General features: G+C 41.1%; 3 protein-coding genes across 3 annotated transcripts in view; 1 reads left to right on the top strand and 2 right to left on the bottom strand.

The window, feature by feature from the left end:
• The window catches only part of uggt1 (UDP-glucose glycoprotein glucosyltransferase 1), a 30,377-nt gene extending 14,762 nt beyond the window's left edge, over nucleotides 1–15,615 (top strand). The window contains 25 exon segments of the mRNA XM_018663398.2: nucleotides 135–299; nucleotides 1,425–1,545; nucleotides 2,138–2,236; nucleotides 3,002–3,096; nucleotides 3,716–3,772; nucleotides 3,774–3,923; nucleotides 4,101–4,232; nucleotides 4,385–4,515; nucleotides 4,626–4,721; nucleotides 4,979–4,997; nucleotides 4,999–5,082; nucleotides 5,234–5,313; nucleotides 5,477–5,666; nucleotides 6,587–6,745; nucleotides 6,867–6,952; nucleotides 7,050–7,134; nucleotides 8,027–8,115; nucleotides 8,534–8,638; nucleotides 8,809–8,893; nucleotides 10,276–10,458; nucleotides 11,641–11,801; nucleotides 11,904–12,018; nucleotides 13,048–13,164; nucleotides 13,976–14,120; nucleotides 14,252–15,615. Of these exon segments, the coding sequence (XP_018518914.1) occupies nucleotides 135–299; nucleotides 1,425–1,545; nucleotides 2,138–2,236; nucleotides 3,002–3,096; nucleotides 3,716–3,772; nucleotides 3,774–3,923; nucleotides 4,101–4,232; nucleotides 4,385–4,515; nucleotides 4,626–4,721; nucleotides 4,979–4,997; nucleotides 4,999–5,082; nucleotides 5,234–5,313; nucleotides 5,477–5,666; nucleotides 6,587–6,745; nucleotides 6,867–6,952; nucleotides 7,050–7,134; nucleotides 8,027–8,115; nucleotides 8,534–8,638; nucleotides 8,809–8,893; nucleotides 10,276–10,458; nucleotides 11,641–11,801; nucleotides 11,904–12,018; nucleotides 13,048–13,164; nucleotides 13,976–14,120; nucleotides 14,252–14,271 (2,769 nt within the window). The 3' untranslated portion in view covers nucleotides 14,272–15,615.
• The window catches only part of LOC108874860 (transformer-2 protein homolog alpha), a 147,012-nt gene that overhangs the window by 108,955 nt on the left and 12,293 nt on the right, over nucleotides 1–25,764 (bottom strand). The gene's annotated exons all lie outside the window — the stretch shown is intronic.
• LOC108874858 (transcription factor Sp3-like) lies at nucleotides 16,582–25,292 on the bottom strand. Its single transcript, XM_018663400.2, is given in 10 exon segments — nucleotides 16,582–18,920; nucleotides 20,196–20,392; nucleotides 20,942–21,131; nucleotides 21,242–21,446; nucleotides 21,602–21,814; nucleotides 22,899–23,015; nucleotides 23,017–23,502; nucleotides 23,580–23,810; nucleotides 24,430–24,527; nucleotides 24,853–25,292. Coding segments are annotated over 10 exon segments (1,998 nt in total). The 5' UTR covers nucleotides 24,860–25,292; the 3' UTR covers nucleotides 16,582–18,666.

Here is a 25,764-nt window from a genome sequence, read left to right as displayed (position 1 = left end):
TGCCCCAAGAGTTTTTTGGTGTTGACCTGACACTGTTAGAAAAGTTAAATCTACATAAGCTTGGATTAGCTTCTCCAGGTCCCGCTCAGACTCATGCAAATTGAGGTAATACTTCTTTATGTGCCGTCTACTAGGAAGGCCGGGCGTACTACCAGCAGACAGGAGTGGGCCCGCTCCCCGTGGTCATGTATAATGGCATTCCTTACCAGCGTGAACAGCTGGACCCGGACGAACTGGAGACAGTCACCATGCAAAAGATCCTGGAGACCACCTCCTTCTACCAGAGAGCCGTCTACCTGGTCAGTCAGCACACACACACTTCACAGTCATTGTGAGACAGTGAGCTTAAGTGAGATTTTTAGTACCAGTGACTTCATAATTTAACACTATTGTTTTATTATGGTTGAATAAAAAATAGTCAATAAAGGTGTGTATTTGATGAATAACACTCTTCTGTTTTTTAAAATTCATTCTCAAAGCAATTGCATGATTATCTGTGTAGACACAAGTGCATATTTGATGAGAATTTAATTTACTTTGCATAAATGCTGTGATGCATTGAGTTCTTATTGGATATTCCTGATGTGCTCATATGTACATACAGTCTGTAAAAAATGTTTCTTCCTTCTTCCATCAAGAAACTGAAGATATGTTCTCTCATTTTTAACAACAAAACTTAGTCTAATCTCATCAAATAAGACTTCATACAACAAATTACATGTTCACTGAGAGTTAATTTTAATTTGTGGACTCTGCAGACTGATAATATTCAGGGGTATAGTCTGGATAATCATTTGTGCTGTTTTGTTTTGTAATTTACTTACAAAACACAGTTCAATTTAAAGAAAAATAAAAATGTAAAGGAAATGAGCAGAGGAGCTCTAAATACTTTTTTTCTTTTATGTGGAGCTATTGAAAAAAGTTGTTCATCTTTACAAGTACACTGTCGAGGATTGTAGTGATAGAATAAATTGAGCTTCAGACAGGATCTTTGTGAGTGTGCCATCTGTCATTCTCTCCTGTTTTAATGTCAGTCCAGCACTCAGACAAGCAAACTCTTTGATTTAGTTCCTTCAGGTTTTCTAAGGCATTTAAGCACAGTGGGCATAGTTTAATTTGGTTGCTATTCCAGTGTTAGTGCTGAACAGGGTGTTAGTCATCACTCTTGTTTTGTCCTTTTTAATGTTTAATCCGAACTTGTCGCAGAAGAACTTTTCAGTCGATACACAACCGCCACTGACTGCAGTGGGAAAAAAGCTATTAAATCTCGAGAGGGCTTTTCTTAACTGAAGGGATGAAAGGCAGGCAGACAAGGACCTCCTGCGCCACTGTCTCATCTGCAGTAACAGTTCACTGTTACTGCAGATGCGACAGTGTCCTCTCTGAACTTGGCCTTAAACACCACCTCCATGTGGCTCTCGCAGGGCGAACTGGCTACAGATCACGACGTTGTGGACTTCATCATGAACCAGCCCAACGTTGTCCCTCGCATCAACCCCAGAGTGCTGTCCACCAGCAGAACATACCTGGATCTGTCTGACACCAGTGAGTACACAGTAGGGATTTAAAGGAATACAGAGACATAATCTGGAAATGTACTAACACTCTAATACTCTCACTAATATCTAAAATTAGTATCTGAAATTGTGCTGCAGTATTAATTTTTTAGACATTTAGTGAGGCTTGTCCTCAAAAACCTTTTTTTTTTCGACCTGAGTAGTGGTGCAGTGCAGGATAAAGCTGGACTGTTATTGTACAACTGTTATTTTTTCCTGATCTGACACTGAAGCCTTGTACACTTGAAGACTTGACAGTAGACCAGAAACTGACAAATTATGGATCATCTCAAAAGTGAATGAAAAAATGGCCATGGAGCTCTTCAGATCTTTATCCACAAACACTTCAGACCAACTTTATTTTCATCTGGACCTCCTTCCACTGTGTGTAGATTCTGACAGCGTACGTTATAAATCTGAATATAGATTATTTTTGTGTCATAAACAGATATCGATAGTAGCTTTGCATTACACACCTAGTAAACATTCACATGCATACATCTCTGCAGTCTTAAAAAAACATCATCTTTAGCATTTTCTGCATGATCTCCAGCTCATTCCTTTTTGTCCTCTTTTTACAGATAACTACTTTATAGATGATTATGCTCGCTTCTCGACTCTGGACACCAAAGAGAAGAGCACCGCTGTGGCCAACAGCATGAACTACATGACTAAGAAAGGTAAGAGTGTGCAGGAGAGCGGTCACATAAAAACAAACACAGAGTGAAAGAGGATGTTTGTGGAGTTTTTATGTTATTTCTACTGAAGATAATTCAGTCATCTTCAAGCCTAAACTCTCTTCATGTATTCTTCTTCTGTCCTCTCCTCCTCCTCCTCCTCTTATTCATGTGTTTTAAAAAAAAATCCCTGCATCAGGGATGACCACCACCAACAGGCATGGTAATCACCCTTTTCCTCATTGTTATTCCCACTCCTCCTCACTTGCTCTTTTTTTCCCATGTTTTCTGTGAACAACATTGTTGGCAGTGTTTAGACGTTTGTTTGAATCCACCACCACTCCTCCATCTGTGTTGCATTTCTCAGAGGACGTAAATGACTAATTTACGCATGTGACAATTGTGTATTAGGGTCTGAAGTATAACTACTAAAAGACATTGTTTACATAACTGCTCACTTAAATCTAACATTGTTTCTTCCATTTTTCTGAAGGAGAGCATGACCGTTCATTAGGCGTCACTTGTAGCTGCATGGACAATGAGAAAGTTTGATTTGATGTTTGGAAATGAAAAAAGTTTGAAGGTTCTGGAAAAGACACAAGATTTGGAGTAGAGAATTGTTCTAGTATTTTTGTTGTCTTACAACCCAGTATGCAACCTATGTAGATTTGTGTAAGATTTACCAAACGTATTTCACTTAAGATGGTGCGAAGCGTCACCTCAGTAACTTATCCTGACCACCTCTCATTTTTCTTCTGTCGTTGTCAGATGATGGCTACATCCGTCCTGTGACCTTCTGGGTGGTCGGAGACTTTGACAAGCCGTCCGGACGGCAGCTCCTTTACGATGCCATCAGACACATGGTACGAAACCTCTTCCTGTACCATCTCTTTGGACTATAAAACAGTGATGCCCCAATGAATGATGCTGAGCAAACTTAATTTAAAAATGTCACTATATTTGCAGAGTGTTAGATAAGAAGATCAATACCTCTTTGTCCATTCAGCAGCCTGTTAGCATAGCCTAGCATAAATAATAGTAACAGGGGGAAACAGCTAGCCTGGATCTGTCCAAAGGCAACAAAGTCTGCTTACCAGCATCTATAAATTTCACTAAATAATAGAAACAGTCCCACACATAAGCAAGAAAACAGGTGGATTTTGTTACCTTCAGGTTAGTTGTTTATCCTTATTTTCAGTCTTTAGGCTGAATCTAAGCTAACAGGCTAAGTAGCTCCATTTTCAATATTCAAAACTAAGTGTGGTATTAATTCTCTTGAATGACTTAGCAAGAATGTCAATAAGTGGACTTCCCAAAATATCTAACTGTTCCTTTAAGTTTTTGTTTTGTCTGATGTAATACACTGCAGTGGAACACCACTGCATTGGTAATCAATGGGGCTGTTTAAATGTGCCTTTGCCATCAGTGAGTTTTGTAAGATCAGCTGTTTTGCTATTTTACCTCTCACCTGCTCCACAATAGAAAACCAGCAACAACGTCCGACTGGGAATGATCAACAACCCGTCGGATGCTCCATCCTGCTGAGACAAGCCGTGTGACGCGAGCGATCTGGGCAGCCATGCAGACGCAATCTGCCAACAACGCCAAGAACTTCATCACCAAGATGGCTAAAGAAGAGACCGCCGCAGCCCTGCAGAAGGGTGTTGACATCGGAGAGTTTGCTGTTGGGGTGAGGGGAGACAGACAGCTTCACTTTTCTGTATCAGAATCGTGATTCAAAATTATACTGTTTCCTTGTGCTGTTATTGTTGAGACACTTTGCCCATGTTAAGCCTTGTGACTCTTTATTTTTACTCTTAATTTTCCCTTTTATCAGCTGCCCACAAGTTTTCTATTTTTCCTTCAGGGTATGGATGTGTCATTGTTCAAGAGCGCGTATGAGGGTCCCAAATTTGACTTCCTGCTCTCCCACGCTGCCTACTGCAGAGACGTGCTCAAACTGAAGAGAGGACAGAGAGCGGTTATCAGCAACGGAAGAGTGAGTCACAGTCTTGTTTCTTGTTCTTGACAGAACTTTAAACTTGAACTAAAATATGAGGACATGAACAAATATAGTTTGTACTTTTGAATAACATTTTCCTACAATTACTATAGCAATTTAATCAACATTTCTGTGTCTCTTATTTGTAGATCATAGGGCCACTGGAGGAGGAGGAGGTGTTTAACCAGGATGACTTCCTGCTTCTGGAGAGCATCATCCTGAAGACATCTGGAGAGCGAATCAAAAGCAAAGTCCAGCAGTTTGGAATTGAGGAAGACAGGTGTTTTATTTCATTTTCACAAGGTCATGTCCTCTCAGGAAACCTCACAAAGTCATATTTTCAGATTGTGTTGAGTTTTGTGAGTTAACCCAGGGCTTTTCTTTTCTCAGGGCCAGCGACCTTGTGATGAAGGTGGATGCTCTGCTCTCCTCTCAGCCCAAAGGAGAAGCTCGGGTTGAATATGACTTTGCTGATGACCGTTACAGGTAAAGCTGCAATTCTTGCATAAAATTTTAGACAAGCATGCCTCGTTGTTTTCCCTGGGGAGTGAATTTTAAAAAAAATATCTGTTTTCTACCATGGTGATGTAATGTAAGCTGTAAGATTCTTTTAAAAAATCATAGGTTTATTCCAAATATTCAGACAGAATACAGAAATATAAAACACTTGTGTGCTATGTTCACCCAAAAATTGATAGGAAATAATTAAAAATTAATTGTTAATATCAATGTGCCTTCTGCAGTGCTGTGAAGATCCGTCCAAAAGGAGGGAGACGTGTACTTTGATGTTGTTGCTGTGGTAGATCCAGTGACCAGGGACGCACAAAAACTCGCTCCTCTCCTACTGGTACAGTGATAGTGATCCTTAGTTGGACTGGATTATCCATCTTTAACTGTTTGATACTGATCAGTCAAGTTGATATATGACCTCCCTGTGATGTTGTCTAACTTGTCTTTCTTTCTCTCTCTGAACATTCGTTCCCCTTCGACACCTGCAGGTGCTGAAGCAGCTGGTAAACGTCAACTTGCGAGTTTTCATGAACTGCCAATCCAAACTGTCGGAAATGCCTTTGAAGAGGTGAGGACACAGACTGTCTCTGTATACTCATACCAGTGACTGTATATAATAAAGACTCAAACCAGCCACCTATATGCCCAGTGATAATCATCCATTATGGTAGTCGAAGGCAATGAAGGCTCCTGCACCTGCATTGTAAGTTAGTTGCTGTGTTTTCTTCCAGTTTTTACCGTTACGTGTTGGAGCCAGAGGTTACGTTTCAGACCGACAGTAGTTTCTCTCCTGGCCCCATGGCCAAGTTCCTGGACATGCCTCAGTCTCCGCTCTTCACCCTGAACCTCAACACTCCCGAGAGCTGGATGGTCGAGTCTGTGCACACCCGATACGACCTGGACAACATCTACCTGGAAGAGGTACATGAGAAAACCTGTGTGTCTGGGGCTTAATCGGTATCGGTAGTGGTGAAATATTTAAAAGTGTTTCTCAAAGTGCTTTTTGTTTCACCCATTTCCAGCAAGAAACTCTGTCTGTTGTCCACTTAATTTGGATTTTTGGCTAATTTCACTGGAATTATTTTTAATTTGACAGTGTTAAAGACCCTTATGAAAAATATTAAAGGGGAGAGGTGTCAGAAAACAGGTTGGGTATAATTTTCTTTTGACTGAAGGTAAGGTAGTCTAACTTTTTTGGCAGAAGCAGGTTAGGTTCTTGCTTTTCTCTTGTCCTAAATTAATATTTTATTTCAGTGTTCCTTTGCAATGTAGTTAAAAAAGTTACGTCAAAAAGAAAACTCTCACTTTTCTGTATGCAGAGAACAACTGCTCTGTCTCTGTAGTAGGCTTTTATTGATGTGTGCATAAAGATATTATGGATTAAATTCAGGTTAGAAATTAAATAAGTTGTACCAATTCACCATTGTTATACTGTTTTACCTGTTGAGGAGAGGATGTTGAAGTTTAAAGAAAACAATCATTAAACACCTCAGGAAGAGTGTTTACAAGGTGAAACATAACATTTGGTTCCCCAGTAACTTTTGTGCAGTTCCTAATAATAATTGACTGTATATTTTTATGAAATATAACAACTTTCTGTAATTTTTTTGTAATTGTCTTTTACCTTGGCTTTGCCTCCTGTTGTACCCACATTCATCCCAAGAGGTGTGATGTCTCCTTGAATTTTTGTTTATGCTAAGAAGTTTCCAAGAGTTTTCCACATCAGCTTGAGGGACTTATTCAGGAACCATTGTTAGCGTGTGTCTGTAAAGTCCCTGGACATTGACGTTGGGCTGCACAAAATAAACCTTGTTTGTCTCGACTCCTCTGGTGCTTTGCAGGTGGAGAATATTGTCGCAGCAGAGTACGAACTGGAGCATCTTTTGTTGGAAGGCCATTGTTTCGACGTCAGCTCGGGCCAGCCGCCACGTGGGCTCCAGTTCACCCTGGGAACCGCCTCTGATCCTGTCATTGTGGACACTATCGTCATGGCAAACTTGGTAAGCTGCAGGTTCAACCTCTGGTCCTCTTTTGTTGTTGTTGTTTTAACACCTTAGACAAGAGAGTGTTTGGATTCCTCCCTTATTATGGTAATAAACACTGTAAATATGTGCTCTGTAGGGTTACTTTCAGCTCAAGGCCAACCCAGGCGCCTGGATCCTGAAGCTCAGGAAAGGACGCTCTGATGAAATCTATAAGATTTACAGGTGAGAACTCAGAGAGTATATTGTGTCACAGTTTAAATATTAGTTGTAAACTTTCTGTTCTAATATTTTCCTTATCTTTTCAATCTCCGTGTTGCAGCCACGACGGCACAGACTCCCCGGCAGACTCGGACGACGTTATAGTCGTGCTTAACAACTTCAAGAGCAGGATCATAAAAGTCAAGGTCAGTCCGCCTTTGATAAAGTGATGACTTTTCTGGCACAGCAGCATGGAAACAGTGATAGGAATACTGTATGCCCTTCAACACACAGAGCCGATTTAATTTTTGTCCCCAAAATAAGCAAAACCAAATCCAGGACAGAGAGTGAGTTGCAACATTTCAAGTCTCCTCAATTTCTCAAATATCTCATAAATTTTAATGAGGAGAAGAGGCTCCAGTCTGTGTTTAGCCTTTTACATAATGCAGGACCTATACTGTACAGTAGGTGCATAAATTACATGGGTAAGATTATACATTTCACTGGAAATTTTACACATCATGGATGTGGCCACATGCAGACACACTTTTAAACTACAAACAAAACTGCTATTCTTACTCAGTTTAAACTTTTGATGGGACACACAGTGGCTGCAGGAAGACCAAATCTAACTCATTCGAAAATGCTGTGAACGAGAATTTTGAATTTTTTAATAATGAAATTCATAAATGAAGCAACAAATAAGTCCAAATATAGATGTGTAGTCCCAATTCCATGGATTCAGGATACAATTTTGCTTTAACTGAATTTATTTATGTATTTCTCCCAGAGGGTGTTTTTTCTGTGAAGAATATTTACGTATTTATATTATCCACCACATCTTTTTGGTGTTACCACTAAGAGTTGCTTATGTCAAGTTTTCAAATCTAACACTTGTGGGCTTTAATATATTGTCTATATACAAACAAGCATGTCTAACTTTTATCAGATGTTACAGATTCATTTTAAAATGATTCTCGTTTAGAATTTAAATAATCGTGACAAATAAATCTTTAGCTTTTAAATGATTAGTAATACACCCAGAACTTTTCCCACTGGTTGTTTCACTAATTGATTTTAAAATTGCATGTTGATCAGGTCCAGAAGAAACCGGACAAGTTCAATGAAGAGCTGCTGAGCGATGGGACCGAGGAAAATGACACTGGCTTCTGGAAATCTCTGACCAGGTACAGCTGTGGTTCAAACCTACCTGCTCCCGCTCCTGAAACAAGTCAATTCATCAGTCAGTCAATTGACAGAATCATAATCAATGTTGTTTTTGGTTGCTAATTGTCTGAGTCATTTTTCAAGCAAAAATGTCAAAAATTCTCGATTGAATATCTTTGACTTTTGAACCTACAAAATATTTTTTGCTGCTTTCTGACAGTTTTACAATTAATCAAAAAGGTACTTAATTAATATGAACACAACTGTTTCAACTGCAGCCCTGATTATATTTTGCACCACCAGTACATGCTTACAAAGAGCAGCATTTCTCTCCAATCAAGGATGTCTTTTATTTGAATGTGTCTCTGCGTTTATTTTTTTATCTCGAAATGTGTAATCTGTGGAATAACCTGTTTTATTTTGTCTCTTGCCTTTCAGAGGGTTTACAGGTGGAGGAAAGATGGAGGAGCCAAAGCAGGAGAAAGACGACGTGATCAACATCTTCTCTGTGGCCTCGGGGCACCTGTACGAGAGGTTCCTCAGGTTAGTGTCAGAGATGTGACCAGACAAAGGAGAAGGGGGATTGTCATATCAGCCAAAATCTTCAAAATGTAACATCCCTACTTCTTATTTGTGCAAAGACTATTGATGTTAGTACTTTTGTTCTCCCAGCTTTGTTCCCAAGAGTCTTTTTATTCCTCCTCCCCTCTCAGGATTATGATGCTGTCAGTTCTGAAGAACACCAAAACTCCTGTCAAGTTCTGGTTCCTCAAGAACTACCTGTCCCCGACTTTCAAGGTAGGGTTTTTCTTCTCTTTTTCCTCCACAGGTGTTACTTTAAAAATCAGCTGGCATCTCATCATTGATGTGGAGATTTCCTCTGACAGCTGCAGCTTTTTTTCTTCAAACAGGAGTTCTGAAAATCAAGGTGAAACATGCAGCAGGGATGAGCTTTTTATGCTCTGCTAGAGGAAAATCTCCTGATGAATAGATTTCACTTCTTTGCTCATAGTTCCATTCGTCATTATCACTGATGGGTTTTTTCCCATTATTTTCACTCTGGTTTTAGTTGTTAAGCCTCATTATCCTTCAGATATCGATGTGTACTGCTGTTTTCTGACATTTGTAAAAGTCAGAATCAGTAATACACATCGATACCTGAAGAAACTGATGGTTTTGTAACCCAGATTCCTACTCAGCCCATTACTCAGAGGCTCCAGCAGGTATTACAGTTTGAAGGATTGCTTTGAATATTTTTATTGTGATGTAGTCCACAGGGAGTTGTACCTTCTGTTAACTGTCAAAAAAAAAAAAAAACCCTATCCCAATCCCAATTGGAATCCACCAAAGCATTTCAGTTCATCTCACGGTCTTAATTTAAAAGGAAAACACACATTAATCTCTGTAAATGTGCCAGTGTTAGCCAGCCTGTCAGTTCACTGCAGCCCTTTTGAGTAGATGTTATAGATAAAGAAATGCAAACACGGGACAGGAAGATACCAAAATGACAACAAGTGCAACAAAGTCAGCCTAGTCCAGACAACAACACAAACCATGCAGCAACAGGAAACGCAACACTGATGCGGTTATGTAATGATAACATACACTATTCATGACAGATTATCTTTATATATATTTCTCATGTAAAAATACATATTCAGAAGTCAGATGCTCGGTCTGAAACGTTCAACCTGTTTTACACCTGTATTCATATTAAGATTGTTACTCTTGGCCAGTATTAGTTGGTATATATCAGATTTTGGTGTCATGCTGAGCGTGGTTTGATTAAATCTGTGAGCGGGCGGCTGTGGGTCAGTTGATAAAGAGCCTCCCGTCTGTGTGTCAATGATGTGTCCTTGAGCCAGACACTGAGCCTGAAATTGCTCCTGATACACAGTTATGTAACTTATTATGGGAATTTTGGACAAGTGATTGATTAAACTTGAAGAAGTGATGATCTGTGGGGTGAAATTGTGTTTGGCAGTGGATGTCAATGGGAATCAAAGAAGAGTGCAACAGGATCTCACACATATTTAGAGAGCAGACAGTGGTCGGCATTTTAAACCAAATTAACTACTGTACCCAACAGCTCTAACTGGTTTCAAATGCATGAAACTGTATCAACACATCCTTAAGTACACGTACTGATAGATGTGTTATAATGTGTGACCATCTTGCAGGAGTTCATCCCCCACATGGCGAAGGAATATGGTTTCCAATACGAGCTGGTCCAGTACAAGTGGCCTCGCTGGCTACACCAACAGACCGAGAAGCAGAGGATCATCTGGGGCTACAAGATCCTGTTCCTGGACGTGCTGTTTCCTCTCGCTGTCGACAAGATCCTATTTGTGGATGCAGACCAGGTTAGCTCATACAGAGCTGCACAAACACTCCTAATCAAATATTTGACTATTCATATCTTGAGCTGATGATTCAAAGGGAGCTAGGTGAAGAAACTGGGTTTCTTAACTGATGCGTGTTGGTGTTAGAAGCTCCTCAGGGTTTAGAAATTGCAAATATTTTATGGAAACCTGGAAGAAAATGTTCAATTCTGCTACGTGAGATGATAGATTTTAGATATTATTCACAGATTTTTCAATGATCTAATCCTAATACAGATTTTCTGACAGTCAGAATTGATCTACAGTTGAAATAATTGATCAAGTGGAAAGGAAATGGCAATTGTTTTGATAATCTTTTAATCGTTTAAGTCATTTTTTGGAACAGACGTGCCAAAAATTCAGTCTCAAATGTGAATATTTGCTTGGTTTCTTCATGTTTTCTGAAAGTACATTTAATACCTCTGGGTTTTGGGCTGGTGGTTGGACAAAACAAGCAATTTTAAGTAGGGATGCACCGATACCACATTTTTAAAAATCCAATTACAAGTACTTAGATTTGAGTACTTGCTGATAGCGAGTACCAATATGAGTAATTATTAATGCCATTACACTTAGAACATTTACTTGAAAACATGTTTTATTTTCATCAGATATTGTTTCATTCTCTGGCTGTAAGAAATTGCTGTGACATTTGAACATTGCATTATATATGGCATTGCCACACATTTTACTCAAATAGAAGTACTGTTTTTTACATTTTTGCATTCAACTGCATCTTAAACAGCCTTGCCACATATTTCACTTAAATATAGCCCGCTATTAGTAAACTCTTTGAACTCGGCGTCGTGTTGGTTTTTTAGATGTTTTATGAGATTGCTTGTGTTGAAAGTACTCGCTTTCGTCCCTCATCTTGACAACATTGCAGAGTATAATTTGCAGTCCGCTTTACTTCTGTCGCCATCATCCACTTTGAAATACCTCCACACTGCCAACATTGCTCCTCCTTGCTCTCAATTAGCTCCTGACCGCCCAGCTGAACGTCACGCTGCCGTAAAGTGGTATTGGGACACTTTTATGAACACGAGTACGAGTACAGGAACAGATACCCGATGCTGGTATCGGTGCATCATTAGTATATATATTAGTTAGTCGCCTTAAAGTGATCTTCATGTACTTTTTATGCCTCATCCTCCCCTCCCTCAGATCGTGCGGACGGACCTGAAGGATCTGCGTGACTTCGACCTGGAGGGAGCTCCGTACGGTTACACCCCATTCTGCGAGAGCCGGAGGGAGATGGACGGCTATCGCTTCTGGAAGTCCGGCTACTGGGCAAGCCACCTCGCTGGCCGCAAATATCACATCAGGTACGCACACTGTGGTAGCTCAGCTGCAACGTAACACACAACTCAGCTCATAAACATACAGAGACACGCTCTGATTCGCTTTTTCATTCCCCTTTTGTGCAGCGCCCTGTATGTGGTCGACCTGAAGAAGTTCAGGAAAATAGCCGCAGGAGATCGACTAAGGGGACAGTACCAGGGGCTAAGCCAAGACCCCAACAGCCTTTCCAACCTGGACCAGGTTTCTGACTTTCTGTCATTGTCATTGATGTTATTTTAAAGTGGTTTGGAGATCTGATTCTGACGACTGAGGCATTTTTGTCAGCTTGCATTACTCTATATTTTCCATGGTGTGATCCATTTTTTTTTATGTAATACAGCTGACATTATCACCAATTTTCCAAAGAGTAACTTAATCAAAATTATTAGACTAATTTAATACAAGTTTCTCAAACCTGCAACCTCTGCATTATCCAGCAGGCTTCTCACAACCTAAGCTGTTTGGTCTGATGCTTGTTAGTTTTTTCTTCTAGTCGTTGAGCGTTTGCATTTGGTGTTGGACTTCAAAATTTACTGCACCAGGCCAGGATTAAACCAGTATCCTCAGGATTATAAAACAGGTGTCTTATCAGCCTGAGCTATTTCATCAGATGGTTATCATCTGTTTCTTTGAGCCTTTGAGTGTTTGCATTTGTGTTGGATTTCAAAATTCATTGAGCCTAGTAAGACCTCAGAACGTCAAAGCAGTCTTCTAACCACTTCAGCCATTGGACTAGAGATAAACCACTTTCTTGAACCTTGGGCAAACAACAGCGAGGCGCTAATAGTAGTTTAATCTGAGAAATGTTTGAATTCATCTTATCTTTTCATAGTGTTTACTCATTGTTTTCTCTACATATTGTGATTTCAACACTGTTCAGCAGCCGACTTTCATATCTCGGACTCTCTCACCCTGGTAGTATTTGCGTTACCACACGACTGACAAAAAAACATAAAGGCAGCAGATTGTGAAGATGCAGAGTGGGAAGTGTTAGTTAAGCAGATGCTTCTTCCCGTGTGTGTATGCACATTATTGCTTAATCTTTATGTCTTTTTAATTGTGTAAAGCAAAATCTGACAATAATGAATCTATAGCTTTGACATGACGTGTCCTGGTGTGATTAAAATGAAAGGGGGCAGTTATGAAAGCTGTTAAATTAGGGCCTGTGTAATAAATATTAGCTTCTGTCCCTGCCTCATTCACAGGTTTTACTGTTTGTTGTTTTTTCAGGATCTGCCCAACAACATGATCCACCAGGTGCCCATCAAGTCTTTGCCTCAGGAGTGGCTGTGGTGTGAGACCTGGTGTGATGACAGCTCCAAAAAGAGTGCCAAGACAATAGACCTGGTAAGAAAACGTTGGTGTGTGTGTGTGTGTGTGTGTGTGTAGATGTCAGGGGTAGTATCAGGACAAAACACTCATAAAATAACAGTAGACACAGTGAGTTGCACGTTGGAGTGATGGAAAGTGTGATGCCTCTCAACAGCCACTAGAGGGCAGACAAGCCAACTGTGAGGAATAATTACTATAGAGAAGAATGTGAGTAATTCTTTTGGATAAATTAAGTGATTCAGATTTAAAAACAACAAAACCTAAGATAAAAAATAATCTCAGAATCCTGTTAAAGGTTGAGATTTGGTTTAGTATTTGATACTCTGAAAAAAAAAACCCTGCAGTGTTCACACAAGAAAAAAACTGCACAGGAAGCAACAAAGCTGGACTCCTGCGTCTTCTCTGTGTTTGTTTGTATAAAGTGATCACAGGATTTGTTGGAGCAAAAACTATCCAAACTGTTGCCAATCAGTCATGTTTAGAGCCAAGTTAAATTACAAACTATAAACTTAAACTTAATTGTCCTTGAGGGGAAACTATTCTGTTTCACCTGGCTACTAAAAAACACACATACACACACACATTTAAGCATAAAATACATACAACTATAAAATTCTTAAAAGCTAGTAAAACAGATGCTAAAAACCACACGAACTCACATGAATCTCCATTGAGACTGGAGCAGCTCAATCTGGATGAAATAGGCACTCTAAAGTTAAAACTGCTCTTTGGTGTTAAATGGGAGGCAGATCAGGCAGTTTAACACCAGTGATCTTAGTGGAAATTTTGACTTCATGATGTACATTTTCATTTCCCCTGATTTCAGTGTAACAACCCTATGACCAAGGAGCCCAAGCTGCAGGCTGCGGTGAGGATTGTGGCAGAGTGGACCGATTATGACAAAGAGATTAAACGTCTGCAGACCAGAGTCCAGGAGGGAGCAAACCATAGACCAAAGCAGCAGGCCCCAGGTACTCAACACTCACAACACCCCCCCCACACACACACAGGTTTAATATATTAATTAAGGAGAAATTATGAGCGCAGAGTTGGTGCGCCAGGTGCATAAATCAAGCTGATAAATTTTTATCTTCCTCGTCAGATATTCACGTGGAGTTGTGAGGATCCTGCTGTGATGAGGCAGTGAACTGGACTCTGTTTAAAGAGTCTGCTTCATGAAGAGAAGCTCCTCTCATGCCTCGGGGACTGCTGACAGACCGACCACAAACAGTGCTAGACGGTTAAAACAATGTTCTGTTTTGTTCTTTTTATAGTGTGAAGGGGGGATTTTAGTGGTCGGGTTTAAGGGGCTTTTCTGTATGCGTGCGTGCAAGCAGCGAGAATGTGTTTTGTGAAGCGAATCGTGAATATAAATTCTATTTTTTTCAGTAATTTTTTCCCTTCCCTCTAATAGATGTCAGCCTGTAAGTTTGCACTGATTGGGATGTTGGTTCTCGCTGTGGTCAAAGCACAAGGGGGAGGTGGACTCGAGAAAAATCTCACTGCTGGTTAACTTGGCTTTCTGACAAACCAAACATCTGGTGGTGGGAAAGATTTCAGCCCACTCACTGGGATAAAACAGTTTCAAAGTTGTTAGACCTTGCTCTGGATTGTTAAATGGTACAGGTAGGCAGGTTTACACTTCTACTCAAGAGTACTCGTGAAGGTTTGGAAAATCATGGATAATTTACCAATTTTCAGACCTTAAGACTAGGGCTGGACCAAATGTTTGAAGTCAACATGATGACGTTAATAAGATTGGTTTTAATCATGGCAAATAAATGCAAAATAACAGAAAATAATCAAACTGACATTCACTGCAGTGAACTATCCCCTGTCATTTGTTATATTTAATAACTCCATGTTTGTTTTCTTGTACAGTTTACCTTGAACTATGAGTTTGGGCAGCTGAATTTTATAAACAAATATAACATATCTGCCAGTTGCTCGAGACATTTAGAAATAGCAAAATAAGTCTGGAAAATTAATGTCACAGCTACATTTACTGTATACTTTATTTTGTACAGTGGTGAATCACCTCAAGCTGAATATTAAGTGCCCAATCCGAACTTAACTCTTGAATCGAGAAATAAGTGGTGATGCTGTTAACGATGTTTACACTCATCACCTGGTATTTGGGGAGAAAATTAAGAACAAAATCAGCAGGCTTGACTGATCTCTGGTTTCTTGTGGAATGTTAATGTCACTGTATCTCTCAGGGAAGGATGTTTGAAGCTTGTGCGGGTTCCAACATAAAGCACGAATCAGAGGAAAGGGGAGGGTTTGTTATCTAGTTGAGTTTAGGGTACTGTAAGGGAAGAGCAACCATGACATTTTGAGTTTAGCTGAAAAATGTTTGGTTTTCTGCTTTTTCAGTAACATCCATGGATTTGTCATTATCATCCTGTTTTGGCTGTCAGATATTTTTGTTAAATAAAATTCCCAATAAATAAGTGGTCCAGTGTATTCTCACAGTTTCATGTTTTTTGGAATTATTGGATTTTTAATTTGAGCTAAGATATTTAATTAATTAATAGACATTTGATCTGCTGATTACAGAGCAGGAGTACTTGCATTTAAGTTTTTTTTTGGGGGGTGGGGTGGGGGTGGGGGGGTAGAAATGGGCAACTAAGTAGAAAATAATTAAAATGTAAGCTTTTTTAAAAATCCACATTTCTTCAGCTATTACGGCTGAACACTATTTGTTGCAATTTAAGGTTAGAGAGCTGAGCCAAGCCGAGATGTTGGAATTGCTAAAAAAAAAATACTGGGCAAACAGCTGAAATAGTTGGCTAAAACAAAGGGATAATGATAATTAGGTTTGAAGTAAATTAGTAATGGATAAAATGCTGAAATACTAAGCTTAAAGTAGATAAATAGGGGAGACTGATGGATGAACAGCTGAAATAGTTATCTAAATGTAATGGATACTGGTAAATACATAGTTTAAAGTAATGGATGCAACAGTTATAATTAGCTGAAAGCAATAAACACTTGTATAACGGATAAACAACTGAAACAATTTAGTATGAATTGCTAATTGAAAATAGCTTAAAGTAATGGATAAAAATTTGAAACGGCTAAAAGTGATGGATAATGGAAAATGGGATAAAATGATAAACAGGATAAAACAGTAATGGATAAATGGTTGATAAACTTACATGAGGGTTTCTGTTGACGTAGCTGTACTTGAGTTCATCTGATAGGGCTGCAGGGTACATCAGAGAGGTGCACTGCACATGGAACATATCCATCAATAAAATCATCCTGTAGACACAGAGGAAACACAGAAGAGAAAAACAGCCTCGACTGGGAATGCATTGCTCTGAGTTTTTCCTCCTCCCTTTACGGGGGAGATGTCTGTCGATACAGATTACCAACGTAGTTTTTCCTAAATTTAAAATTGCCCTGAACACAGAAATCCTGTCGCTGTAAGGTTTCAGACTTTTATTGTGATCCATTTGAAAAAAATGTTTTACAAAAGGTAACATTCAATTTTTACACCAATTCTTTAAAAAAATCACTTAAAATAAGGTTTTGATACAACAAATTCAGTTAACTAAGTAATGGCTTCTATAAACAATGTGAAAATAAGATAATATACATGTAAATGAATGCTACAAACAAAGGACAAACGGAGGAAGGGATTACATTAATTAAAATTTAAAAAAACAAAAAAGAACACAACAAACAATGGCATGATTGTTTTCCTTTTGACTTGAGTGACATCTGGCCAGAATTACCAACAGAGCAGTTATTGCAAAATGAATCCCACATCATCTGGTGTCCAACTGGAATGTTCGATGACAAACGCCCTTGGGGGCTCGCTGATTTGTTGCATCCGTTTCTCAGTTTTCTTCACATGGCAACACTGGTGCATGTTCTCCTCCTGCAGTCATGCCGCAGCTGACAGTGACTATGAAAAAGCCCTGCAGGAATTCGGAGGTAACCACTCTACATTTTAAAATCTACAACCACCATTGTGTGGCTTTGATTTAGACGACACCCAGATCGGCGAAGAGACACAGGACAAACTGAAATACAATGCAAATTTACAAAGAAAATATGCAGAAGGAAAGAAAAATAAAGACGTGTTTTTTTTTGACGTGGACAAGCACAGCGGACGGTGTGCTCGTGAGGACAGATGAGACATTCTGTTCAGACTGACCGGATGCTGGAAGAAGTTGCCCTTTTTCAGAGCGGCTTGCATCTATTTTTCCTCCCCCTCGAGGTGGGAAAAACAACTTCAGATCAGTAAACAGTGGCACTGTCGTCCTTCTCTGACTACCAACTGAACCTCTTGCTCTTTTTGAAACAGCAGCAGCACCGTCCTATTGGCTGTCAATGATTGGGGCAACAAAGCTGCTGCAAAGGAAAAGTTGGACATTTCAGGGAAAGTGCTTGCTCGCTCTCTTGCAGAGAATTAGATTAGAAACCAGGAAAACCGCTAACCTGCCTCTGCTCAAAAGCAAAAAGAAATCCACCGATTATCACCTCTAAAGCTCACTAATTAACATGTTTTATCGTGATTGTTTAAGGTGTAAAAACATCAGTCTGCCATTTTTACAGGAGGGACTATTTCTTGGCTGAGCAGTAATGTTCTCCACTGGCTGGCATAACCCTCTATAAAACTACCAATTGTTGTTTTTACACACCTGTGTCTCTAAACAAATAAGATACATGTTAACTCATGGCCTTTAGAGGTAATGAGAGGCAGATTTTGTTACCTCTGGACAGAGCCAGGCAGGCGGTTTCCCCAGTTTCCTGTCTTTATGCTAAGCTAAACTAAGCTAAGCTAAACAGTTGCTCATGACAGCTTCATATTTACTACACAGACGTGAGAGCGGCCTCGCTCATCTAACTCTCAGCGAGAAAACGGATAATGAATTTCCCAAAATGTCAAACTAGTTCTTTAAAAACAAAAGCACTTGCTCCTGGCAGCAGCAGTGCAACAGTTCAGCGTGGATGTTGCGCTGCTTCAAACGCAGAGCTCGGTTTTGTCACAATTCTCCAGAGACAAAAATTCAATATTCCCAGAGAGGTTCACTACTTCGTTTCCTTTTTCCAAAACTCCTCCTCGTCATTATCTCCTCCGTTTCACAAACACATTTGTCTCCGTTACAGTTACATCATCTCCAAAGGATAAAAACTCATGCACCTCCAGCATTTTATACAAGGGTATGATACAAAATAAGGCATTTCATTGTGTTGAGTATTCATGTTGTGTTTTTTTGAGTGTTTTCTCATGTGTGTTTATGTGTGTGTTGAGTGTGTTTACGCGTGTACATAGCAACCACATTTTAATGTTTTTTTTTTGCCCGCCTATAAAAAGACTGCAAAAAACAAACATAAAGTCATGATAACTCTTACTTAAAATATATATATTTGTCATATATATTTACGTATATATTCATATGTAAAAAAACAAACAAAAAAAGTAAGAGGGGAAGAGAGGAGCCCAAGAGGTCCCTGTGATAGGCCAGTTCTCAAAAAGCCACCTCACCCCATTCACCCCCCTCATTCCATGACCTCACCGGGCGCCACAGTGACCAGCTGCAAAGGGATCTCCTGATTGGCTACGAGGTCATGGGTGGTGGCGGTCTGCAGGATGAGCGTGGTTCCATCGGCGGTGATGACGGCGTCGGTGGTGGGCGGAGACGTGGAGGAGGGAACCCCGCCTTTTTTATTCTGGTGAGTCTTTATGTGCTTGGCCAGGTGGTCGCTCCGCATGAACCTCTTGGAGCACTCTGTGCACACAAACTTCTTCTCTCCTGCGGGATCAGTGAAACAATAACGTCAGACAGTGTAAAACCTTCACTGGTTAACACACTCCATGTAAGACTGATTGACTTCAACTCCACTGTGTCAGTGGCCTAACTGTTAGCCAATAAGTAATGAGAAACTGCAGCACACAAAAGCCAAAAATCTGTTTCAGATCATTTACAGTGACACCATTACATAGTCTGCCCACCAGAGAGCACTGACAAGTTTAACTGCAAAGAAACTAAATGTACTACAAAGTGCTTTCAGGGTCTCTCCAGTGTCCCACATGTTAAAGTTTAAGGCTTTTTAAGGCCTTTTTTTAAAACACCACATTGAATGAAACAGCGCTTTTTCACAGGCATACTAAAGAATGATTAAAAACAATTACTTAAGCATGTCAAATTATCAACATGTCACACCACATTGGCTGAAACACCACATGTATAAAGTGTGTACTGACTCCCAAAAACGTCACTATGGTTAACTGAACTCTTTTGGTTAACTGAAATGCTTTTTATGACTTTTCAAGACCTGCAGATACTGCGTCTTGCAGTCTGGAAAGTCTAGAAGAAGAGGAGTGATGACAGGTGACTAGGACTGTCTAAAGAAACAAGACCTACAGTACATTTTTGTACTGTTTGTTTTTTATAACTGGCTTGATTCTTTAATTAAACCCATCATCACTAAACCTAAAGTCAAAAATTACTAAACACTATCAATGATTTACTGAGTCTAAAACAATGCCTGAAGTTATAAAGTTTTACATTTATACAGCTCTTCTCATTATACTGCCCCACACATCACCCAACATGTTTAAATCCTGTAAGAGAGAGATGTCCCTGCTAGTTATTGCCTTCATAAAACTGCCATACTCAGCTGTGCATCATTCGAAACGTCGAAACATTCAGCTCTGGAGCTGCTGAAGGTTTTGTTTTCTCACTTACAAGATCATGGTTGACACCTTTTTTCACTGAACATCGTGTAATCAAAAACAATGACATGGACAGCTGCAGACAATCATCTACTGAGAACATGAAAAGATCTGTATATGTGTTAGCTGCAAAGTCTTAGAAGAGGAACATGTCCTGAAAACTAAATTGTTCGTTTAAAGTTTGTATCGCTGGAGAGGAAGCAGCGATACAAGACGTACAAACTTGTTACCACTCCTCTGAGATGAAAACACGTTCCTTGTTTACTGCCCTGTGCTTAATGCTAATACAGTGAACCAAGTGGGAATAAAAACAGATGGTACTTTAAAATAAAAAGCGTTGACTTTGTCTCACCTGTGTGTGTCCTCCTGTGTCTCTGCAGCTCGTCGCTCCTGGTGAACCTCTTCCCGCAGAACATCCAGTTGCAGACGAAGGGTCTCTCCCCACTGTGCCAGCGCAGGTGAGCTCGGAGGTGGGACGTCTTCCCATAAACCTTCCCGCAGCCGGCGATGTGGCAGATGTGCTGCTTCTTCTTCCCCATGCCCGAACCTCTGTGACGCAAAGGGAAAGTACAGAATGAGTGGAAGATACAAATACTGTGGACGATCCAAGCTGGAAAAATGACACTAAAAAGTGAAAGCAAAGGCTGAAAAACGCTATTTAAAAGACAAAGGAATGCAGATGATAGAAAGACAATTACATCCCTATGCTGACTAAGGATTGCATTTTATATTTGCATGAAAGCATTACTTCCAACTGAACACAGATTTTGAGACTATAAAATAATGATAAAAGATAAGCTATATTTAGGTTTAGTACAGCCACCGCAATGAACAAAATCTGGATGTTTTGAGTTGTATCAGAGAGAGAGAGCTGCCATTAAAATGGATTTTATAGCTGCATCAAAACTGGCTGTAACTGAAAAATAAAGTAGAATATGGTGGTAATTTCAAGTTCAGTTTTAGGATATCGTTAAGTTTTTCAGACTCTTTCATCCCTTGCATGTAATATCAGGGTCCATCTTGAATCATTTCCAATAAACATAGGTGAGCTAAGCACCTACACCCCCCTGGTATCTGTGTGTGTTTTATCTTTCCCACCTTCCTCCAGACTCTTTGCAGTTGGGGCAGGTGCAGGCTACTCTGCGGAGCCTCTTGCCCTCCCCGCTCGGCGTCTCCATGTCTTCGTCTCCCATTGGAACCCGCAGGTTGTTCAGGTCGCTGGGGTTCAGCGTCGAGTCTCCGCTCAGCTGCCACTCTTCAGAGTCGGGCTCCTCTTTTATCTGTATACCTGAGACAGGAGGAAAAAAGAGGCAGATACAGGATGTGTTTCAGTGATTAATGACAAGCAATTTAAGATTTGCACAAGAAAATGAAGAAGAGTGTGGAGGTGTCTCATACCAGCTGGACTGTTTGCATCCTCTCCCTGTGTGTACTGAACTCCACTTTGTGTTACAGAGTTGACTGTGACAGTCTGAAGATTGGGTAGGCTGACCTGGCCTGCCTGACCCAGAGGGAGGGTCTGAACTGGGGCTAAGGTCAACTGCTGGGCCTGACCCTGCCCCTGGGGCAACTGGAGCCCCTGGAGTGACTGGACACCCTGAACCTAGCGTACAGAGATTGGATATATCTTAGTAATGACATAATTCACAGTATGAAAACACAACATAATAGTTAAGTAAGATTCAGAGGAAATTTCTTTAAGCCGCTTTGCTGCTTTGAAACATGAAGAAAACTCCCTACACACTTCTTGTAGCATACCTGGAAGGTCTGCCACTGGATCTGTCCTGTGGCTGTGACAGTTTGGGCCTGGATGAGGAAGGTCCCCGGGTTGACCAGCTGCACGCTCTGTAGAGTCTGACCTGCTGCCGTAGTCAGGTCCTGACCTGGAGCCACCTGGGCTACCTGGGCCTGACTGTCCCCAGACAGCTGCAGGATGGGCTGTGAAATAGTGGTGGCGTTAGATGATGACACCTGCAGGATAAAGGGAAACAGGGAAAATAAATAACAAACAAAAGCTGCATTCACATCATGTTTCTAGGCAGGACGTCCTGGTTTTACGGGAGTAAAACAGTATCGCATCAATAAACTGCAAGTTCAAGTGTTTAGGAATCCATTTCTGGTAGAAAATTGAAGATCCAAACACTTGAGAGCCAGCTGCACAGCAACATTGTATTGATAAGGTGACATCTGATCATAGGTGTTTTTCCGATCTGTACGACTGCACGTGAATGCATCATTCCAGCAGTACGCACTTGCATCTGTAGTTATATGGTATAGAAACATTTGCAAGAAAGCAAGCAAACAATCTCTAGTAGGAGGCAAACGTAGCCAGATGGGTGGATCAAAGTGATTTGGGATACACGTCAGACATGTTTCAACAATAAATGTGTGATTCCTAGAGAGTAAACACACTGTAACAACACATATTGTGACCGTAAAGGAGTGCTTCCCATCTCTTTACGCTTCTGACCCCTTAAAACAAATGTGTAGTTAAGAGCCATCATCGCTATGGCTAGGTATCATTTGAGATAGACACCAGTATTGATATAATACCCACCAATAACAAAACAGTACTTACTTTGAGGGAAATTATCATACCTGTTTTTCATTTAGCTCAAAAAAAATAAAAAAAATAACAAGGAGCTGTGCAAGAACTTTCTCAAACTAACAACCTAAACTTGGGAAAGTTTATTTTAAAATAGAAACTAACTGATGAGAGAGCAGGTGAACAAAACTACAAATGTACTGACAAAACATTCAATGTCAGCTTTCAGTGCTTGTCAGTTTTCAATACTATGTACTGCTGACATATTTCAGACAGTATGAAAAGGCAGTGATGTTAAGTATCCAGCCATATTCGTCACTAGGTTTGGCCTTAGTGTGGACCAGTGTTTGATTTTTCCTGCTCATTCCTTAGTATGAAGGATTTTAAAGGCCTGGAGAGGTAAAATATGTAAGAAAAAAAGCAAAAATTAGACAAAAGTCAAAAAGAATAACCACTGCCTTAAAGCACACAGGCCTGACACAAGACAGGATGATCAAGGCAAGCACTCACCTGGATTTGCTGCAGGTGGTTATGGGAGTTGTAGTTCTCTGAGGAGGAGGGGTCAGACACGCCTGCAGACACGGCAGTCGCTTGGGTCAGAACCCCCGTGCCATCGATGGTCTCTGGGGAGTTGGGAGGAGCTGGAAGAGGAGGCGGTGGTGGTGGTTGGCACATAGAGCTCTTGGTTGGCGTTGCTCACCGTCACCAGCGACTGTTTGCTGCCGGCGTCCTGACCCTGACTCTCCAGTGTCTGACCACTCATGATCAGCTGGCCCTCGGCTGTTACCCCGGTCGCGATGGGAACCGTCTGCGCTCCGGTGAGCCCTAGCGACTCCAGGTCCACGCTGTTTATGGGGACGAATGTTATGTTGCCAGGGAGCCCTACGGGTACTGTGCTGGTGTATGTTGCCCCCCCAGCCAGCGGGACGCCTTGGATTGACTGTATTTGCCCTGCTTGCGTCAGGAGATCCGTGGTCGCCGTTGTGGCACAACTAATCCCGATGCTGCCCTGGCTACCATCTTGGAGGAGCTGGATCTGCCCCGTGCCATCATCCAACCCCTGTGTTGGGAATCCTGCAAGTGTCCCATCTGGATTTTGGATTTGGGGGATGACCTGGAAAGGGGGTGAGAGTTTTGAGCAAGACTGCCACCTGAACACAACATCTTAAACATGTTTCTGTCTCCTTTTACCTGATACTGAATGCCTGATACTCCATTGGCTGCAGCCTCATTCCCAGGTGCTGTAACATAAATGGGCTGGCTGGGAAGACTCCCAATAGGAAGCACATACTGTCCGTTGGATGTGACAATGCCCGAATTTGGAATGTGAACAACCCCCTGGTCTTCCTTCCCAGTTGAGACAGGAGTCAACACTTCCCATCGGTCTGAACCCGTCAACTGAATGGCTGACATATCTGTCGTCTGGGAGTAAAATCAACACTCTGATTAACAAGGACAGATCACACTTGTACAAGAAGACAGTGATTCATCTCGGCCTCAGATTAGATCACAGGAGAAAGGGAGCCAGCACTACTATTGTCTGAAAATCAGTTTCGGGTGCAGAGACTGTGCTGATATATCAAAGAGAGGGTAAATCACAGGCAGTGGGGATCACGCAGGAGAAACGATAAAACAGGCACAAGCTACATGCAACCACCAACACACAGAGTGAAGATAACAGGCTCAGAAATGGTCGAGAGCAGGGTGTGGGGGATGGGTGGCTATTACAACACAATTGAACGCTACTGTTTTGATTATGGACGATATCCCTGCCACATTAGCACACTCCTGCATCCTCCGAGCCCAAGGTACACCGGCTATCTTCCAGCGAGCCGACCCAAGTGACTGACTTCAGTGTCCTACCCACTATGGGCGGGTTTTACAGGGGTAAAGTGGGTGGCCGTTATTGAGGGGAACACAGGAAGTGTACGGCTTTCACCCCATGCCATCAAAATTTTAAAACGTGTGAACTTCATGCTCTCAAAAACACAACCAGCAATCGAAAGCGAGCGAGAAAGACGAGCTAGAAAATGTCGGATACCTGTGTTTCCGCTGCGCCGCCGGGTTGCAGAAACTCGCTTTGACTGCTGTCCACGTCCGCGGACGCCATTTCTCCTTGTTTCAGAGGCTGCTCTGGCGCTAGCAGGGAGAGAGGGGGAAACTCAGCAAAACTCTGTAATCTTCAACTCCTGCCTGCCAGAAAAGCCCGCAAAGCATCCCCACTCTCCAGTCCAAAAGGAGCTGACTGCGAAATTCAACTTTGCAGCGGAGATTCTGGGGCGATTTCGGCCCAGATTGACTGTTTACTTTGTCAACTCCGTGGCTAGCCTGCTAGCTCAGTTAGCTAACCATATCTAGCCAGTTAGCAGCAGAGCAAAAGATAAAAAGACGCAGCTTGTTTCGCTGTTGTCTGCACAAACTCACCGATTAGTTGCACGCTTCGATGCGCTAAATGTTTACGTACCAGTCATAGCGTGAATGGTAGTAAGCGAGAGGATTATCTGATCAACTAAACTCCGAACATGATTGTTTTATCAAAGGCGGGCTAGTGTTGATCGGTGAATTCGGGTCGATTTTTTTCTATTTTGATTGACGGTGCGGGAAACACAAAAAGGTGGGACCAACGCGCTCGACCGTCCAATTTGCATCACATTACAGGACGTCCCGCCCTTCTTCTCTGATGCGATTGGCTGAGCGCGAGGTACGCCGACACGTCAATGGTTGACCGAGATGTCAATCATTCTTTTTATAGGACGTGTGTTTCCTGTTTGCTGTTGAGAGAGACGAGAGAAGGAATGCAGTTGCTGGGAGTCTAAGCGGAGAAACTTGGAAAACAGTGGTGTCTGTGTTAAAATTACACTCTATATTACTGCTTCAGTACAAAATAAAGTTATTTATCCCGCTCCCTCGTTGTTGTTTGTGTGCAATGGAGTTTCTTGTCGCCATAAAACCTCAGTTCTTTAAGTTTTGGTTACTTTATGTTCGTCAGCTGGTCTCCATTATACTATAATCAAAAACTACTACAGCCCTGCACCAAGACCTCATTACAACAGTTTACTTCATGATCAAATTGGCACATAATCAAAAACTACTTGCAAGTCTCATAATTATTTCACCAGCACAGATTTTTGTCCGCACTGACGATACTCCCAAACGAAAAACGTTTTGTTACATTACACACTTATTATTTAATAATACTATGAGAATATTGTCTCACAATAAACTGCGAAACAACATAATTTACCTCCTTAGTGAAAGCTCTAACAAGTAGTGTAAGTGCACTTTGAGAGAGGATGCGAGAGGGGTTAAGTGCTGTTGCAAACTTCACATTTCAAGTTTGCTTTTTATTGATAATAAAAGCAGGGGAAAACATTCA

This window comes from Lates calcarifer, linkage group LG19 (assembly GCF_001640805.2).
Source record: "Lates calcarifer isolate ASB-BC8 linkage group LG19, TLL_Latcal_v3, whole genome shotgun sequence".
Lineage (NCBI taxonomy): Eukaryota > Metazoa > Chordata > Actinopteri > Centropomidae > Lates > Lates calcarifer.
Note: the sequence above shows the minus strand (reverse complement) of the source record. Positions and strands in the feature narration are given on the sequence as shown.